The 19,102-nt window shown below is 42.7% G+C and overlaps 1 protein-coding gene across 9 annotated transcripts in view; it reads left to right on the plus strand.

The window, feature by feature from the left end:
- Nucleotides 1-19,102, plus strand: part of TEX26 (testis expressed 26) — a 66,995-nt gene that overhangs the window by 28,506 nt on the left and 19,387 nt on the right. For 3 of the 9 annotated variants that reach the window (XR_014237271.1, XR_014237272.1, XM_082366300.1), the window contains exons 6-7: nt 1,646-1,711; nt 15,438-15,533. Coding sequence is in view for 7 of the 9 variants with exons in the window: in XM_082366300.1 (XP_082222426.1) it covers nt 1,646-1,711; nt 15,438-15,514 (143 nt within the window). In the remaining 2 variants the exon portion in view is untranslated. Of the gene's footprint in view, nt 1-1,645; nt 1,808-3,436; nt 8,326-15,437; nt 18,938-19,102 lie in introns of those variants that run through there. The other 6 variants (XM_082366297.1, XM_082366303.1, XM_082366301.1 and 3 more) reach the window with 5 other exon arrangements.

Here is a 19,102-nt window from a genome sequence, read left to right on the forward strand (position 1 = left end):
CGGCACATCCTTCAAGCATCTTTACATTTAGCAACGATTTTACTTGAGTGTTCTTTTATGACCCCAATTGCTATTGTTTACAACAGAAAAGTTTTTAAAAGTTCCATGACCAAGCCACCTCCGAGTTCCTGGTTAAGAGGATAATCTAGTGTTAGTCTGAGAAAGTGATTTATTCCTTGCATGGAGTTGGGATCAAGTAGAGCTTTAGACAAAAATCACAGAGCAGAAGCTGAGCATCTTGGGTTGGAAGGCAGCCGAGGAGTACCTAGTCTAGATCCTCCCATCACGTACAAATCCCTTCTCGCCCATCCTTGCCAAGAGGAGACAGTTTGCCTGCTTAAACTCTTTGGAGGGGTGTCCCATCCCCCAGTGTAGCTCCTTCATCCTTGGATACTCTGAAAGTTCTCAACAGCTAGAATCTTTCTTGCTAAACTTCTGGCCATTGGTTCTACTTCTTCCCACAGAGGTTAACTACTAGAAATCCACTATTCAGTGAAACCCTTATTATATGCCCTCTATATTCTCCACTTAAAGCATTTCCAGACCCTTCAAACACTCTGAATATAGTTCCCTGTGCTATACAGTAGGACCTTGTTGTTTATCCATCCTTTACATACCAATTTGCATCTGCTACTCCCAAACTCCCAATCCTTCCCTCCCCACTTCCCCTCCCCCTTGGCAACCACAAGTCTGCCCTCTTCATTGTTTTTTTAAAAAATAAATTTATTTATTTATTTATTTTTTTCTGTGTCGTGTCTTTGTTGCTGCGTGCAGGCTTTCTCTAGTTGCGGCGAGCAGGGGCTACTCTTCAATGCAGTGCGCGGGCTTCTCATTGCGGTGGCTTCTCTTGTTGCGGAGCACGGGCTCTAGGCACGCGGGATTCAGTAGCTGTGGCTCGCAGGCTCTAGAGCGCAGGCTCAGTGGTTGTGGCGCATGGGCTTAGTTACTCCGCGGCATGTGGGATCTTCCCGGACCAGGGCTCGAACCCGTGTCCCCTGCATTGGCAGCTGTATTCTCAACCACTGCGCCACCAGGGAAGTCCCTTCATTGTTTCTTTTTCATGAGAATTCCATGACTAGCAGAGCCCACCTTAAATGAACAACATTCAGAATCAAATATAAGTGATTCTGGGTTTACTTGTACCACATACCTCTATCCGTCCAGATGTACAGAGAGTGCTAACTGTAGATGTCATTGTTCTTCCAAACTGCTCCTCCTGAGACACCTGGGTCCCTGAGGGAGGTCCATCAGTGTGTCCATCCACGTCTGCACAGGAGATGGCATGAAAGGGAAAGAAGCTTCTAGGAAGGTGCTGGTTTGCTCAGCAGGTGGTGAATGCTGCCATCCCAACAAGCTGACCTGCAGAAGAGTCTATTTCAGGGAGAATGGTGGTCACACTCAACCCTCTGGCCATCATCTCCAGTCATTCCTACTTCCAACAGCAACAGCCCTGAGTACCCCAGCAGCTCTGCATGGCCCCAGTCACGGGAGGAGACGTATAGCTCCTCACTTCCCAGTACAATTAAGGACGCCGATTAAGCTCCAAGTTGGGCTCAGGGCTGTCAGGGGCGCGTCCCACAAATAAAGGCAGGAATTCTTTGCTCAGTGACAGCTCTTTCTTTTTTCCTTCCCTTGTGTCCCCCAGTCCCTTCCATGCTGTACCGACACATGAGGAATCAAGAGCGCAGGAAGAAGCAGACCACGTACCAAAGTGAGTACGGGAAAGTCTACCTGGATTTCTTAACAATTTTGAGCTCATTCACTCCCTCTCAAGTCACAGAGTACCTTCAGAGTGTTTCCTACAAAGGTAAGATGAGGTCCTGAGTTACTATTTAATAAATTACAGATCATAATCATTGCTTTACCCCAAATAGAAATTGTTCCAACTTCTAGCCACTGGAGTTATATGTTCCCAAAATATATATATATAGCCTCCAAAAAAATCCCATAGTTTAGTGCAAATGTCAACCCATTGAAAATAAATTTTTCTTAAAAGAGAACCCAGTGGCTATATCCCCACTTATTAAAGTAGAAACATCTAGCTTTTCACTAATATCTGATCTCACTTTGCTGTGGTTGGATTGCTCCAGGGTGACTTCTCTTTTTCTTACGGTTAACTGATTTCTCCAGTGGGTGTCTGTACTATCTCACGGCTTTGTTTTAGGTTCTGTAAACTTTATTTCCTGTTTGGGGGTACTTTTTTGTGAGAGGCTTTTTAGGGTACATGAGAATCTTCATGTATCTCCTCCTCAAAGAGATAAATGCCATTCAGCATAGGTTGGGTCACTCCACGCAACAGAGATTTACCCCAGTTCGGGGTCTACTGACTGGAATTTGTTTGGGAGCATCTCAGGGGCAAGTGGTCAGTCTGAGCGTGTGTAAAATGTCCACTCAGAGAATAAGACTTGGAGGAGAGGAAACTAAACTCTTCCAACAGCTGCCTCTCAGCACCCAATGCTTGTGGTCACACAACCTATCACCCCTCATTTTTAGCACATGCCCTAATGCAAATGTATATATTTCTATAAAGTATCTTCATATACCACTAAACTAACATGTTATGTACATTATAAAACATTCAAAATGTTAAAGAAGCCAAAAGCAAATAGAAATAGAGATCCTAATATTTCTTCCCACACCCAGTGGACCATCTCCTACACAACATGCTCTGCACGATGTGGAGGTCACTGCCTTGCTTTATGCCGCATGGTCAGGCCTAAGCTCAGAACATCCACAGGCACTCAGTAAGCCCCCAACTCCTACCCCTGTCAGTAAGCCCCCTGTCTCCTACCATTTTTTTTTTTTTTTAGATTCCATATATATGCATTAGCATACGGTATTTGTTTTTCTCTTTCTGACTTACTTCACTCTGTATGACAGACTCTAGATCCATCCACTTCACTACAAATAACTCAATTTCGTTTCTTTTTATGGCTGAGTAATATTCCATTGTATATATGTGCCACATCTTCTTTATCCATTCATCTGTCGATGGACCCTTAGGTTGCTTCCATGTCCTGGCTATTGTAACTAGAGCTGCAATGAACATTGGGGTGCATGTGTCTTTTTGAATTATGGTTTCATCAGGGTATATGCCCAGTAGTGGGATTGCTGGGTCATATGGTAGTTCTATTTTTAGTTTTTTAAGGAATCCCCATTCTGTCCTCCATAGTGGCTGTATCAATTTACACTCCCACCAACAGTGCAAAAGGGTTCCCTTTTCTCCCCACCCTCTCCAGCATTTATCGTTTGTAGATTTTTTGATGATGGCCATTCTGATCGGTGTGAGGTGATATCTCACTGTAGTTTTGATTTGCATTTCTCTAATAATTAGTGATGTTGAGCATCTTTTCATGTGCCTCCTGGCCATCTGCATGTTTTCTTTGGTGAAATGTCTATTTAGGTCTTCTGCCCATTTTCTTTTTTTTCTTAATAGTCACAAACTGGATACAACTCAAACTTCCATCAACAGGAGAATGGATAAATAAACTGTGGTATATTCACAAAATGAAATACTACTAGGCAATAACGAAGAATGAATTATTGATGTATTCAACAAAATGTATAAACCTCAAAGACATTATGCTAAGTGAAAGAAGCCAGACACAAAATAATATATTTTGTATGGTTCCATTTATTTGAAAGTCTACCACAGGCAAAACTTATCTACAATGAAGGAAATTGGAACAGAGACTGTCTTGGGGTAGGAGGGATTGACTGGGAAAGAGCAAGACAGGACTCTCCAGTGTGGTGGAAATGATCTTTATCGTTACATGGGTGTGAGGTGCACCTATGCAAATGTCAGCCCATTAATCTGTACATGCATGATCAGTGCATTTCACTTTATGAAAGTTTACCTCAACTGAAAAACGCTGAGGTCAGGAAAGACAAGGAGAAGGATGAGTGTGGGGTTGAAACTTAAATGTGAAGTCACAAACACAAATAAATGCAAACATAACTGGAGAGTAAACCAGGAACACCCCCCGCCCACCCCACACACACACATGATCTCCAGCCCTCAGCTGGCATTTGTAACACTGCGCATGACAACATGGACATTGAATAGGAAAACATGTAATCACTCGCATTCTTCCTTTCTCTTAGTTTTGGCTGCAGAGATGGCAATTGCTAGGAGTGACAAAGCTTTACAGCTCCACAAAATACAATTAAAAAATATGTAATTAGGATTAGGGGACCATAGATGTTCAGAACCAGAAAAGACTCCTTCAATTTCTAGATGAGGAAATGGAGGCCAGGGGGTTGAAGGGCCTCCCATGATCAGTTATCACTCAAAGATTGCAAAGCCTCCCAACACTGGGGGGCAGAAAAGCAACCCTGGCTTGGATGAAACTTCTGGAACAATAGTCTCTATTGTGTTGTTTATCATCACATCACCCAGACCAAGCATTGTCTAGGTGCTTCACACATAGCATCCCTCGTCCATTCAACTGCGCTAGGTAAGTATCGTTACCTGTATTCAAAGATGAGGAAATGAATAAATGGAGGGGACAGATGTATTTGCCAGCACAGAACTGAAACCTAAGTTTATTTCATTCTGAAATCCATGCTCTTTCCAGGAAGTCTTGCTGATCCCTTGAATACTGTTTGCTCTTTTTAACCAATAATTAACATAATTGTGTCTTTTTAGCTATTAGACATACTATCCTTTGATTATTTTGGTCTCATTGAATTTATATTTAGAGTACTATTATCAGATATTTGCCTCCTTCCTAGAATTTCTCTGTTTAGCACTTAAATAGTTAAATGGAAATTTTCATCCTGTTTTTCTTCATAATTTTCAGACCGACAGATTCTTGATCGCTTTATTTACTCTTACTGTGACATTGACAAAGGGACGGATAAAAAAGGAAAATAGTTCAAATGAAGAAAATCTGAACGTACCTAGGTTATTTTCTCAATAATCAAGGAAAAATAAGATCCAAATTGTTCTAAATAAAATTTCATCATGACTTTGTGTTATTTTGTTTGTGTGTGTGTGTGTGTTTAATTAATTAATTAATTAATTAATTTTTAGCTGCGTTGGGTCTTTGTTGCTGCGCGCGGGCTTTTCTCTAGTTGGGGCGAGCAGGGGCTACTCTTCGTTGCAGTGTGCGGGCTTCTCATTGCGGTGGCTTCTCTTGTTGTGGAGCACGGGCTCTAGGCGCACGGGCTTCAGTAGTTGTGGCTTGCAGGCTCTAGAGCGCAGGCTCAGTAGTTGTGGCGCACGGGCTTAGTTGCTCCGCGGCATGTGGGATCTTCCCAGACCAGGGCTCGAACCTGTGTCCTCTGCATTGGCAGGCAGATTCTTGACGGCTGTGCCACCAGGGAAGCCCCCAATAGCTTTTGATATAATGTTTTTTTCCTATTCTCTTTTGGATACTTAATTTGTGTCTTCAATTCTGATTTCCTCTTTGAACTAAGAATTATGTGGAAGAGGTTTCTTAATTTTTCAATAATTAGGGGATTAAAAAAACCTTTTTATTACGGATTTCCTATTTGAAAGTTAAAGAACAAATCTCTGCTTTGGGAAAATTAGCAAAAACATTTTTATGCCAAGATTAATTTGTGTATTAGATGAATATCAGAAGAAAAAATGTGTCGTTTATGGTATTTTTCAAGCCCTTTCTATCTTTGCCTTAATTGCATATTTGACCTGTCAAATTCTGAGGCAATAATATTTAAAACATTCCACAATAAAAATGTTTTCATCAATGTCTCCTTGTATTTCTGGGATTTTTGCTACATATTTTTGGCTACTATGTTGTTTATCAATGCTTATGACTTATACAGAGCTTCTTCATTAATTAACTTTTTTCCCATTACATGTTATTCCTCTTTGACCCTGTTAATGATTTTGACCTTAAATTACACTTTAATTGATATTCATGTTGCCATTCATGCTGGTTTTGTATTTTATTTGCATTTACTTACTTCCCAATTTTTCTCTTTTGCTGTTTACGTCTTTCTTGGAGCACTGGGGACTGTAGCTGTGGCCAACCAGTAATTTCACGTGGATTCTCTCTTAGTTTAGTGCATACAGTGGGACTTCCTGTCCTCACAACACTCTCCAAATCATGGTCCATATTCCATTGGGATCTTAAACCAAATAATAAAAAATGAGTAGTCCTTCATTCAATAAATATTTATTGAACACCTGCTATGTGGCAGTGTTGTAGGTCATGGGAATATATTTGTAGTGAAAAAACATACATGGAGCTTACATTCTAGAAGAAGGGACAGATCATAAACAAGTCAAAATGAACAGTATAATTACAAAATATAAGTGCCACACACAGTGTAAGCAGTGCTATGATGGGGGGCTCCTGTGAGGAGGCCTCATTTAAGCTGACCCATTAAGAAGGGAAAGAGCCAGCCATGTGAAGAGATGAGCAACAGCTTTCCAGGCTTGCAGAACAACAAGGCAAGGGCGTCAAAGTAGGAAAGAGCTTGAAGTGTTTCTTGAAACGGCCTAGAAACAGTCAGAAGGCAGAGTGGCTGAAGCATTGTGAGTTGGCGAGGGACAGGGCAGAGGGTCAGTCATACAAAAGAGGTCAAAGGGGCAGGCATCAGATCACGCATGGACTGAGTGCGTTGGCTCCTAATAGCATGGACTCTCTTGTTGTAGTTTCTGTGTTTCAGAATATTCAATAAATTTCTGTTGGTTCAAGTTGTGGATCCCTCGTGAACGTGGTTTGGTTTTACGTTAATCCTCTTACAAAGCCTTGTCTGGGGAGGGAGTGTTCATCCCTGCAGACATGTTGTGGCTGCATCTTCAGCTTTCGCTGTCCTCCGGGAATCCCAAATGGGATCCTTGACCTCTTAAATGACTTTTAAAAAAAATTTATATACATTAAAGTTCACTCTTTGTGCTGTAAAGTTCTATGGGTTTTGACAGAAGCATAATGTCATATCCATCATTACAGTATCATACAGAATAGTTTCATCATCTAAAATATCCCCTTGCTTCACCTAGTTGACTCTCCTCCCAAACCTGTCATTACTTCTTTGGAGATAGTTTTGGTATTCTAAGGGCAGAACAGCCAAGAAAAGCCACTATCACCCACTGCCTCGCAGCAGACAGCCTGTGGATGAATGCACCCTCCCATCTGGCTGGAAACAGAAAGGCATCCTACATACAGAATTGTAGAACAGATAAGTGACTGCCACTCTAGAGCCAGAAATGCTACATTTATAAACACGCACTATTAGACAGACTTTTTCTTTGGGCACTGTGGTAAACTAAATTATTGTCCCCAGTTCTTCATCTCTCCCTGTCTCCACACTCTTTGGAAGGTACCTCCCCAACCTTTGACTGTGAGCTTGGTCATGTGACTTGCTTTAGCCAATGGGATGTTAGCAGACATAAGTCTGGGCTGCCCACTGGTCCCAGGAGAAGGATGAGAGTCATGTGGATGAGAGCTACTGCTATGGTCAGTTTGTGTACCCCCAAAATTCATCTGTTGAAATCCTAATCCCCAAGGTGGTGGTATTAAGAGGTGGGAACTTTGGAGGTGATTAGGTCATGAGGCAGAGCCCTCATGATTGGGATTAGTGCCCTTATAAAAGAGACCCCACAGAGCTCCCTTCTGCCATGTAAGGACACAGAGAAAAGATGGCCATCTGAACCAGAAAGTCCTCACCAGACACCAGACCTGTTTGTGCCATGATCTTGGAATTCCAGCCTCCAGAAATATGAGAAATAAATGTTTGTTGCGTATAAACTACCTAGTTTATGATGTTTTGTTTTAGCAGCCCAAATGGACTAATACAGCTACCCTAGCTGACCCTCCCTAGGGACCCACAAAGTGTGAGTGAGAAATAAGTGCTTCCCATTGCATGCCACTGAGATTAATACATCAAGAGCTAATAGATACAGGCACAGTATTTATTTAGATGAGACGTCTCTGGAACCCTCAAAATGAAATGAAAGGCTTGGTAGAATCCATTTTCCCTCTTCAAAATATTAAGTCTGATCACCACTGACAAATGCATTTAAAAAATGATTGTCTTCTAAGACAGGAGAGTGTGGTTGTGGTCCTTTTGTATTTTAAAACCCGCCAAATAATGAAGGCATTTTAAATGTTGAACACTTCAAAAGTTCTCACGAGGTCAGTGGCCACTGCTTATTTTAATGTGCCAAAGGATGTGAATGAGTGCTTTAATATGTTCCTTTTTTCAGAGCAGATTGTCAAGACCAGATCAATGTACTTGACGTGGGTTAATTATTTACCTCCATTATTATATTTCAAAGAGAGCAGTGTTTCAACACAGATAATGATTCTGAAATTCTTTCTCTTGTGGTATACCCTGATGGCCCTTTTTTTTTTTTTTTTTTTTTAATTTTTATTTATTTATGGCTGTGTTGGGTCTTCGTTTCTGTGCGAGGGCTTTCTCTAGTTGTGGCAAGTGGGGGCCACTCTTCATCGCAGTGCGTGGGCCTCTCACTATCGCGGCCTCTCTTGTTGCGGGGCACAGGCTCCAGACGCGCAGGCTCAGCAATTGTGGCTCACGGGCCTAGTCGCTCCGCGGCATGTGGGATCTTCCCAGACCAGGGCTCGAACCCGTGTCCCCTGCATTGGCAGGCGGATTCTCAACCACTGCGCCACCAGGGAAGCCCCTGATGGCCCTTTTGATTCTCTTTCTAACCTCCTGCAAAACTCACTGCCCCCTGCGGACACACACACATCCTATTGCAAAAAGTACATGTTTCTATGCTTTCCAGAAACATCTGTTCTTTGTTTTTACCCTCTCGAAAAAAACTGTTTTATAAATAGGATTTTTTTTCCATTTTTTTTCTAGTTTTATTGAGATATAATTGACATATAACACTGTATTAGTTTAAGGTGTACAACATAATGATTTGATATATGTTTATATTGCAAAATGATCACAATAGGTTTAGTTGACATCCATCACCTCACGTAGTTGCAATTTTTTTTCTTGTGATGAGAACTTTTAAGAGTTACTCTCAGCAACTTTCAAAAACACAATACAGTATTGTTAACTATAGTTACCATGCTGTACATTAGATTCCCCAAAACTTATTTATCTTATAACTGGAAGTTTGTACCTTTTAACCACCTTCACTCATTTCCCCTCCCCTCAACCTTCCCTACCACCCAACTATCACCAGTCTGTTGTCTGAACCTTATCATTCAGCCTAGCTCTATCTCTTGGTTGTCTCCCTTTTTTTTTTTTTGAATTTTATATTATTTATTTTTTTATACAGCAGGTCCTTATTAGTCATCAATTTTATACACATCAGTGTATACATGTCAATCCCAATCACCTAATTAATCACACCACCACCCCACCCTCCCGCTGCATTCCCTCCTTGGTGTCCATGCGTTTGTTCTCTACATCTGTGTCTCTATTTCTGCCCTGCAAACCAGTTCATCTGTACCATTTTTCTAGGTTCCACATATATGCGTTAATATACCATATTTGTTTTTCTCTTTCTGACTTACTTCACTCTGTATGACAGTCTCTAGATCCACCACGTCTCTACAAATGACCCAATTTCGTTCCTTTTTATGGCTGAGTAATAGTCCATTGTATATATGTACCACATCTTCTTTATCCATTCGTCTGTCGATGGGCATTTAGGTTGCTTCCATGACATGGCTATTGTAAATAGTGCTTCAATGAACATTGGGGTGCACGTGTCTTTTTGAATTATGGTTTTCTCAGGGTATATGCCCAGTAGTGGGATTGCTGGATCATATGGTAATTCTATTTTTAGTTTTTTAAGGAACCTCCATACTGTTCTCCATAGTGGCTGTATCATTTTACATTCCCACCAACAGTGCAAGAGGGTTCCCTTTTCTCCACATCCTCTCCAGCATTTGTTGTTTGTAGACTTTCTGATGATGCCCATTCTAACTGGTGTGAGGTGATACCTCATTGTAGTTTTGATGTGCATTTCTCTAATAATTAGTGATGTTGAGCAGCTTTTCATGTGCTTCTTGGCCATCTGTATGTCTTCTTTGGAGAAATGTCTATTTAGGTCTTCTGCCCATTTTTGGATTGGGTTTTTTTTTTTTTTTTTTAATATTGAGCTGTTTTATATTTTGTTTTAACATGAGCTGTTTATATATTTTGGAGATTAATCCTTTGTCCATTGATTCATTTGCAAATATTTTCTCCCATTCTGAGGGTTGTCTTTTCGTCTTGTTTATGGTTTCCTTTACTGTGCAAAAGCTTTGAAGTTTCATTAGGTCCCATTTGTTTATTTTTGTTTTCATTTCCATTACTCTAGGAGGTGGATCAAAAAAGATCTTGCTGTGATTTATGTCAAAGAGTGTTCTTCCTATGTTTTCCTGTAAGAGTTTTGTAGTGTCCGGTCTTACATTTAGGTCTCTAATCCATTTTGAGTTTATTTTTGTGTATGGTGTTAGGGAGTGTTCTAATTTCATTCTTTGACATGTAGCTGTCCAGTTTTCCCAGCACCACTTATTGAAGAGACTGTCTTTTCTCCATTGTGTATCCTTGCCTCCTTTGTCATAGATTAGTTGACCATAGGTGCGTGGGTTTATCTCTGGGCTTTCTATCCTCTTCCACTGATCTATATTTCTGTTTTTGTGCCAGTACCATATTGTCTTGATTACTGTAGCTTTGTAGTATAGTCTGAAGTCAGGGAGTCTGATTTCTCCAGCTCCGTTTTTTTCCTCAAGACTGCTTTGGCTATTCTGAGTCTTTTGTGTCTCCATACAAATTTTAAGATTTTTTGTTCTAGTTCCGATAAAATCGCCATTGGTAATTTGATAGGGATTGCATTGAATCTGTAGATTGCTTTGGGTAGTATAGTCATTTTCACAATATTGATCCTTCCAATACAAGAACATGGCATATCTCTCCATCTGTTGGTATCATCTTTAATTTCTTTCATCAGTGTCTTTTCAGTGAATTCTTTTTCTGGAAGGCTGCCTATCTCCACTTCATTTAGTTGTTTTTCTGGGGTTTTATCTTGTTCCTTCATCTGGTACATAGCCCTCTGCCTTTCATTTTGTCTATCTTTCTGTGAATGTGGTTTTTGTTCCACAGGCTGCAGGATTGTAGTTCATCTTCCTTCTGCTGTCTGCCCTCTGGTGGATAAGGCTATCTAAGAGGCTTGTGCAGGTTTCCTGATGGGAGGGACTGGTGGTGGGTATAGCTGGGTGTTGCTCTGGTGGGCAGAGCTCGTTAAAACTTTAATCCGCTTGACTATTGATGGGTGGGGCTGGGTTCCCTCCCTGTTGGTTGTTTGGCCTGAGGCAACCCAACACTGGAGCCTACCCGGGCTCTTTGGTGGGGCTAATGGCAGACTCTGGGAGGGCTCACGCCAAAGGAGTACTTCCCAGAACTTCTGCTGCCAGTGTCCTTGTCCCCACGGTGAGCCACAGCCACCCCCCGCCTCTGCAGGAGACCCTCCAACACTAGAAGATAGGTCTGGTTCAGTCTCCCCTGGGGTCACTGCTTCTTCCCCTGGGTCCCGATGCGCACACTACTTTGTGTGTGCCCTCCAAGAGAGGAGTCTCTGTTTCCCCCAGTCCTGTCAAAGTCCTGCAATCAAATCCCACTAGCCTTCAAAGTCTGATTCTCTAGGAATTCCTCCTCCCGTTGCCAGACGCCCAGGTTGGGAACCTGACATGGGGCTCAGAACCTTCACTCCAGTGGGTGGACTTCTGTGGTATAAGTGTTCTCCAGTCTGTGAGTCACTCACCCACCAGTTATGGGATTTGATTTTACTGTGTGCCTCTCCTACCGTCTTATTGTGGCTCCTCCTTTGTATTTGGACGTGGGGTATCTTTTTTCTTGAGTTCCAGTGTCTTCCTGTTGATGATTGTCCAGCAGCTAGTTGTGATGCTGGTGTTCTCGCAAGAGGGAGTGAGAGCACGTCCTTCTACTCTGCCATCTTGGTTCCTTATCTACAAATATGGTTAAACCTGTTCTATTTTGTTAAAAAATGCTTTCACGAATAGAAGAGTAGAAAAATAACATCACTTTAAACCGAAGACTGCAATAATTTGTAAAAAATAAAAATTAAAAAATCACAATGGGGCATGTGTAGTTGAGTTTTCATTAGGTGTTAAAAATCTCCTGTCTGTACAAGAGGCATATGAGCCAGAGCAATGCTTCTCAATCTTGACTGCACGATAGAAGGGCCTGGAGAGATTTAAAAAATCCTGATATCCAGGCCACCCCCCAGACCAATTGCATCAGAAAATCTAGGGGTGGAACCTGCAGCAGTCTGTTCTAAAATTCCCCAGGGTGATTCCAATGCACAGCAAAGAGCAAGCCCCACTGACCTAGGGGAGCGGCAAGTTGTACCTGCTAAGTTTAAGTGGATGGCTCAGTTACGCTCTAGGCAGGAAACAGAATCCACCCTATTTGTTTCACAAGATGGGGCTTGAATGAACGGACTACTTCTGAGGGTGAGGTTTGCAGAGGCTAACAATGGAAGGAAGCTGTTACCAGCTCTAGGCCTGAATGGACAATGTGATTGGAGCCCAGTGAGACCCAGTTGCGTGGAGGAGCAGCTGTCCCCTGGGGCTGTGGTCACAGAGAGAAAGAGCCATGGCCAGAGACGTGAAAAAGGGAGAGACAGGGGAAGAAATACTCCACTCTTGCTTTCTCTTTCCCGCTGATACAATCTGAGCTCCTCCAGTGGTTCCCATTGACCAAGCCCAACGGATGCCACCAGAAAGGTACTGAGGAAGATGCAGCCCAAAGGGTCAGGCTCCAGTGGCACAGAGTGGGCTAGGGAAGGGTATTAAGGGGATTTGGAGGCCAAACAGAATATAACCAACACAGCGGGCCAGCTTTTCTCAACCAAAACCAAAAGCAGAGTGTGTGGCCAAGTACTGAATAAGATTTCTGAATGTGATTTTATAGAACACTTTATAAAACAGGGAATTTATTCATTTAAAGAATCATCTTTTAAAAAGTAATCACATTTCATGAATTGGGATGGTTCCAGAAAATCCAAGGTGTATGATTATGACAGTTTAAACTTTATCCCTCATTCAACATTTTAAAAAAATATATTTTTGGGAATTCCCTGTCGGTCCAGGTTGGGACTCCGAGCTTTCACTGCCGAGGACCCAGGTTCAATCCCTGGTCGGGAAACTAAGATCCCACAAGCTACATGGCATGGCCAAAAATAAAAATAAATTATTTTAAAGTCTTTTGTGCCAGACACTGTGCTGTACTAGATACCAAAATCAAAGACAGAATAACCATTCTTAAAGATTTAAGAGTCTAGTGGGAAATACAGACAAGTTAGCAATGTTATATTTTACCAGCCCGGGGTGGTGTACCCCACTTCGGGGGCACTCCCTGCCCCCAACTCCAGCCACATGGTTCTGATGTCAGCTGAAAACTCACTGCAGTCAGCCTGGGCCATGTTTGGTACCTCTCTTCTCTGGCCACTGTTGGGGTCCAGCCCAGGTTTTCCTCAGTGGAGATGTGGGCAGAGCTCTCTTTCCTCTGTGCTTATGAGGCTGTAAGACACATCCAGAGCTACCCGTGGTCTTTCTTCCAGCCTCATGGGGACAACCAGCCAGAGAATGGAGACATGGGGGAGGATGCATGAAAGAGAGGGAGGGTCCTGATGAGACTGGAGTGAGTCCTTGAGTCCAGCCGCACCTCAACCACACGAGCCAGTTCATGTCCCCTTTTGACGAAAGCCGCATTGAGCTGGGAGTCAACAGTGTTCTAACTAATACAGAAAGAAATGTCAATCAACTCTGAAGAGACATATGATAGAGCCAAGCATAGGGTGTTATGGGATTTCTGAGAAGCTTGCTTAACCCAGCCTGAAGGGTCAGGAAGGTTGCTGGAACGATGTTGGGCTTAGGTCTTTCCTGGAGGCAATGGCATTGTAATTATGCTATTTTCACAAGCAAGAGTCTCAACTTAATGCCTACAGCGGCCTGGCAGGTGGCCAAAATAAGGGCAGTGGGCCAGGTGTGAGGCCATAGGGAGTGGTGAGGACTATGGTGAACTGGAGAGTGCCTGCCATGTCTAGAAGGGGCTGGTGACATCCTTTCTAGACAATTGTAGCCCTGTTAGCATGTATCAGTTATGTAGGGTTTCAGGAAAATCCCTTTTTTCATTGTATCACTATAATGTCCCTCTTTATATTCCATAGTATTCCACATTCTGAAGTCTACTTTGATATTAATGTAGCTATTTCTGTTCTTTTGGTTAGTTTCAGTATATTTTTCCATCCTTTTACTTTTAACCCATCTGTGTCTTTTCATTTAAAGTGGGTTTCACATACGTATAATACACCATGTAAATATATAATACAATGTTGAATTCAGGAGTATGAAGAAAAATACAGCAGGCTAAAGACAGAGAGGCATGGGGGTTGCTATTTTAAGTGGGGTGGTCAGGAAGGCCTCTATAACATGGCACTGAGCTCACTCCTGACAGAAGTGAGGGAGGAGGGGAGAAGCTTGTGGATGTTTGGAGGAAGGACTTTCCAGGTAGAGGGAACAAGGGCAGAAGCCCTGCAAGTTCTAAGAGAAGGTCAAGGTGGTCCTGGAGAAGTGAGGGGAGAACAGTAGGAGATGAGGTCAGACAGGTAGAAGGGCAGATCAGAGAAGCCTCCAAGGTTATAGATTTTACTTTGAATTTTACTTTGAATGATATGAGAAGCATGGCAGGTATTCGAGTAGAGGGTTGACATTGTCCAACTTCTGTTTTTAAAAGACCACTCTCTACATAGAACATATTGTAGTGGGAGCAGAAATGAAAACTGGGAGACGAGTCAGGAGGTACTGCCAAGGTCCAGGTGAGAGACATGGGTGGCTTGGACTAAGAGGTATTGGTGGCAGAAGTGAGAAGTGGCTGGATTCTGAAGACACTTCAAAGGTAGAACAAATAGGATTTGTTGGTGGACTGAATGTGTGCTTGGGAGAAAAAAGAGGGGAGGGAGATGACTCCAAGGGTTTTTCCCTAGGCAATTAGAAAAATGGAGTTGTTATCTGAGACAGGGCAGGTGGAGGAGGCGTGGGATTGGGTAATCAAGGGTTCCGTTTTGGACAGTGGATAGCACCCACATATAATTACTATTAATTGCACCCTGGCAGGACAAGATGGTAAGAGAGCATTTTTAATACCAGTTATTTTCCTCTTTGTTCACTCCCTGGCATTTCCTCCCACCCCACCTCCCAGCTTCGTGCTAGCATCAATTACCTTCGCATGTGATGGGATTAATGCACGGGGGGGGGGGGGGGAAGGGGAGGGGGGGAGGGGGGAGGGGAGGAACCTCCCCAGGTACTCCAGTTACAAATCCTGGCACAGTGAGGGGCGAGCCACCACTGTGGGTATAGCTCATCAGCACTGGCTGCTCCCAGCAAGAAAGTAGCAAGATTTTCTTCACCTGGCGTCTCTGTGATCATCAGTAATTGCCCCTGGGGACAGAGTAGATGTGATTCTAATCAGTACAGGAGTCCCTGGCAGGTTTTGCTGTCTGATACCACGAACTGGAGAGGAAGAAGAGCAGGTTCTGCTTTGGGAAGGTTAAAAACATCTCATGCTAACAGGTAAGAAAACGTTCTCTTTGTCCTTTTCTTTTCTTTTCTTTATAATCTCATAGAATTTTCTAGAATTCTGCTTGGGGTACAGGCAGAGAGCTGTTTGCAGTAAAAACGGGTATTATAAGGTAACTATTTACATTGTCAAGGAAGCAGGTTTTGCTCCTCAGGAGGAAGGTAAAGGGAAGTTTGTCCCATTCATTGTAAAGACTGACCACGCGCCCCACTCGGCCTGGCACAAACGTGGGATGCAGCAGTGCACGGGGCTTAGTGTGCTCAGCTAGCTGTTGCTATGGAATTTTGTCCCTGCAATCAGAGCCTCTGCCTTGATAACTTAATTGCACTTTAACAAAAAAAAAAAACCTTGAATTTGAGTAAATCCTGAGAATATCATGAGGGCTTTTGATTAATGTAAAATTAAAGCTCTTTCAGAAGCATTAATTGAATAAAAAGAACACTATTCAAAGAGCTGTAAGGATGGCCCGAACCATTTGAAGATACACAGTCATTATCTTAAAATCTGTTAATTAAGGCACTAGGTGTCATCAGACATCTTGACTTCAGGGCACTTTATTTATATTTAAGTTTCTATCTCATTTTCTTGTTGTTCTGACCCTTTGATAGCTATTTTTCCTTCCTGCATTGCCCTATCCTGAATCTTTTCCACGTTAGCTGGAAAATAAACCCTAGAATATTTCCAGCTCAGTCTTTCTCAGCATCCTTCTTGCTGACCAGGTGTGGATGAGATGTCATAATTAAAAGTGACCCATTTCTTCTGAGATTGCTGAGAGAAAACATGCTTTGAGCTTGGCAGAAGAATTTTGTTTTTGACTGTTGAAAGAAACAAACTGTAAGCATAATATTAAATCAGTATTAAGAGTGACAAACAATACACTTAAAAGTTTGGGAAATTACTATTCCCCCAAATAAGGTAAAAGAAACCATTAAGTTCTGAGCGAAACATCACCCTCAAGCCCTTGGCATAATCATATTACCAGCAGGCATGAGTCACCTTGATCTCTGTCGTGTGAAACCACAGGTACCACCTAGGATGCTTAGAGCTACACACAGGTCGTAGAAGACCCACAATGCCCGAATATTTAGAAAATTGATTACCTTACAAAATAAATCTGTTGGTAGGGAGTGCTCCACGGCTGGTTAATTCAACAATTCAAAGGTGTAATTTAACACAAATATCCTTTGTAACTTTGTTGTTTGGACTTTGGGGCTCACATTTGTCCTGTTTGCAAGATGGCTGCAGCATCTCCATCCAGAGGCCACATCTGAGGCAGGAAAAGCACTCCGTTTTCTCCCTTCCTTCACTTTTCAAAAGCATGGGAACCTTTCCCAAAACCACCCAGTGGACTTCCACTCACACTTGATTGGCCAAAGTTGTGTCACGTGCTCATGACTAAACCCAAACCAGCAAGGAGAGCAGATTACCATGGCTGTCTTAGACCCCACGATTCACCCCACGAGACTGGGGAGAAGCTCTGCCTCTCATGAAGGGCATGACCCCCAAGACCTACACGAGGCAGAGTTCCGTTAGCAGGGGAGGGCTGGGGGGAGATGGGTGCTGGGCGGGAATGATGGGCAGACATCTATGTTTTCCACTGCCCATCTTCCTGTCTCCCTAGCTGCCCCTTTATAGCCCCCTTACTTACTCCTCTTCCCTCTGCCTGTCCTCGAAATACTAGGATTCCTCAGCACCCAGCCCGGGCCATCTTCTCTTCTCTGTGTGTGCTCTCTCAGTCCTGTGGTTTTAAATGCCATCTACACGTTGGCAACCCTCTAAATTGGTATCTTCTGCCCAGACCTCTCTCCTCTGAGCTCCATATTTGGACATCTAACTGCCCACTTGACGGCTCTACTTTCATGTCTCAGAAGCATCTCACACATAATACGCCCAAACCGAACTTTTTATTTTCCCCCAAACCAGCCCCTTCCCAGGTTTTCCATCTTAGTAAATGGCACCTCCATCTGCCAGGTGTCTCATGACAGATGTTTGGGAGTCGGTCTTGACTCTTACCCTCCCTAACGGCCCATCACAACCACTCTTCTTTTATTCAACATGGCATCGAGCACGCTGCTCCTACAATAGGTGTCCAGCCCACGGTAGGTGCTCAACAAATATTTGTTGAAAATGACTGAGTGTGCTTGTATGGTACATCCCTTGACTGGAGAGTGGAAACATGGAAGTTTAGAAAGAGCTTGAGGGTAATAACATGTGACATTCTGATAAAGGTGTTCATTTGGGGATGAACTGAAAGAAACATTGACAGTGCTTTCTGAGAGTTATAATGCCACTCTTCCTCCCCAATTCAAACATAAGCCTACCAATCTTTTGGCAGGACTTTCATGAGCACTAAAAGAGTAGAGATGAAATCTCACAACTTACTTGGAGCTTCTCTCGGGTACATTGACTTCCTTATGGCTCCTGGTAGCAATGCCACATTCAATGGTACAGTGCACAATGAGGGCCCAACGTGAATTGAAATTGTGATGCATGATCTGCATTTTCTCTCAATAAAGCTTGTGATCAGCAACTACTGAAATGAAGAGTTGAGGGATGTTGTTCTTTTCTTTTCCAACATCAGTGACACTGATGGCTGTGATGTTGAAAAGATGGAGGATTTAACAGTCAGCTACTGCTGCATAACAAGCACCTATAAAATCTTGGTGGCAATGAGAATTTATTTCCCATGCATCTGCAGCTTGGCTGAAGTGGCTCCTCTGGGCTGGGTATTGCTGGGGTAGTGCTTCAAACCATCGATCTGGCTGGGTTTGATGGTGAAGAGGTGAATGTTCCACATGTATTCATTGTGGGTCCCACTCAAGGGAAGTTCTTCTCACACTGATGACAAAAAACACAGGAGGGCAAGTGGAAATTCTTGAAGCTTCTTAAAGCCAAGACTCAGAGCTGGCACACTGCTACTTTGGCTAGTTAGTCAAAGCAAGCTGTAAGATCAAGCTCAAAGTCAAGGGCTTTTCTGGGATGATCTACAGAGCTACAGGGCAAAAAGCATGGATACAGGGAGGAGTAATGAATTGGAACAATACTTCAATCTGCCCGAGTATATACTACACATCAAAGAAAACAGAAGAGAAAGCTTGTGTTCAGCTTGAACTGATCAAGTCCAGGGTGGGGCTGCATCTCTCTCTGCTCCTGTCTGCTTTTCATTGTAACTCAAACTATACCTTATGGTCCCTTTGAAATAGACTACCCAATATAGGTTCCATCCCTCCCAAATTCATTCCATTTTTTATCTATTCAGTAATACCCAGACTACTTCCCGGGATGGTGCCCTGGATGTTGATTTCTTAGTATGGTTGTTATGGGAAGCTTTTCATTTCACATCTGCTGACACAATTTGCTGTCTCTCTAAAATTAAAAAAAAAAAAAAAAAGAGAGAGAGAGAAAGAGAAAGAGACTCATACTCTGATGGCTGTAAAGGATAATGAGTAATTTATTCAGAGCTATATACAAATCAGACTATCATCTTCCAGACAGAATCAATAATATAATTTTAAGCCCACACACATTTACAAATGCGAACACTCCAGTGCAGCTGGGTTGC

Source organism: Balaenoptera borealis (genome assembly GCF_965194805.1).
Source record: "Balaenoptera borealis genome assembly, chromosome: 18".
Taxonomy (NCBI): Eukaryota; Metazoa; Chordata; class Mammalia; order Artiodactyla; family Balaenopteridae; genus Balaenoptera; species Balaenoptera borealis.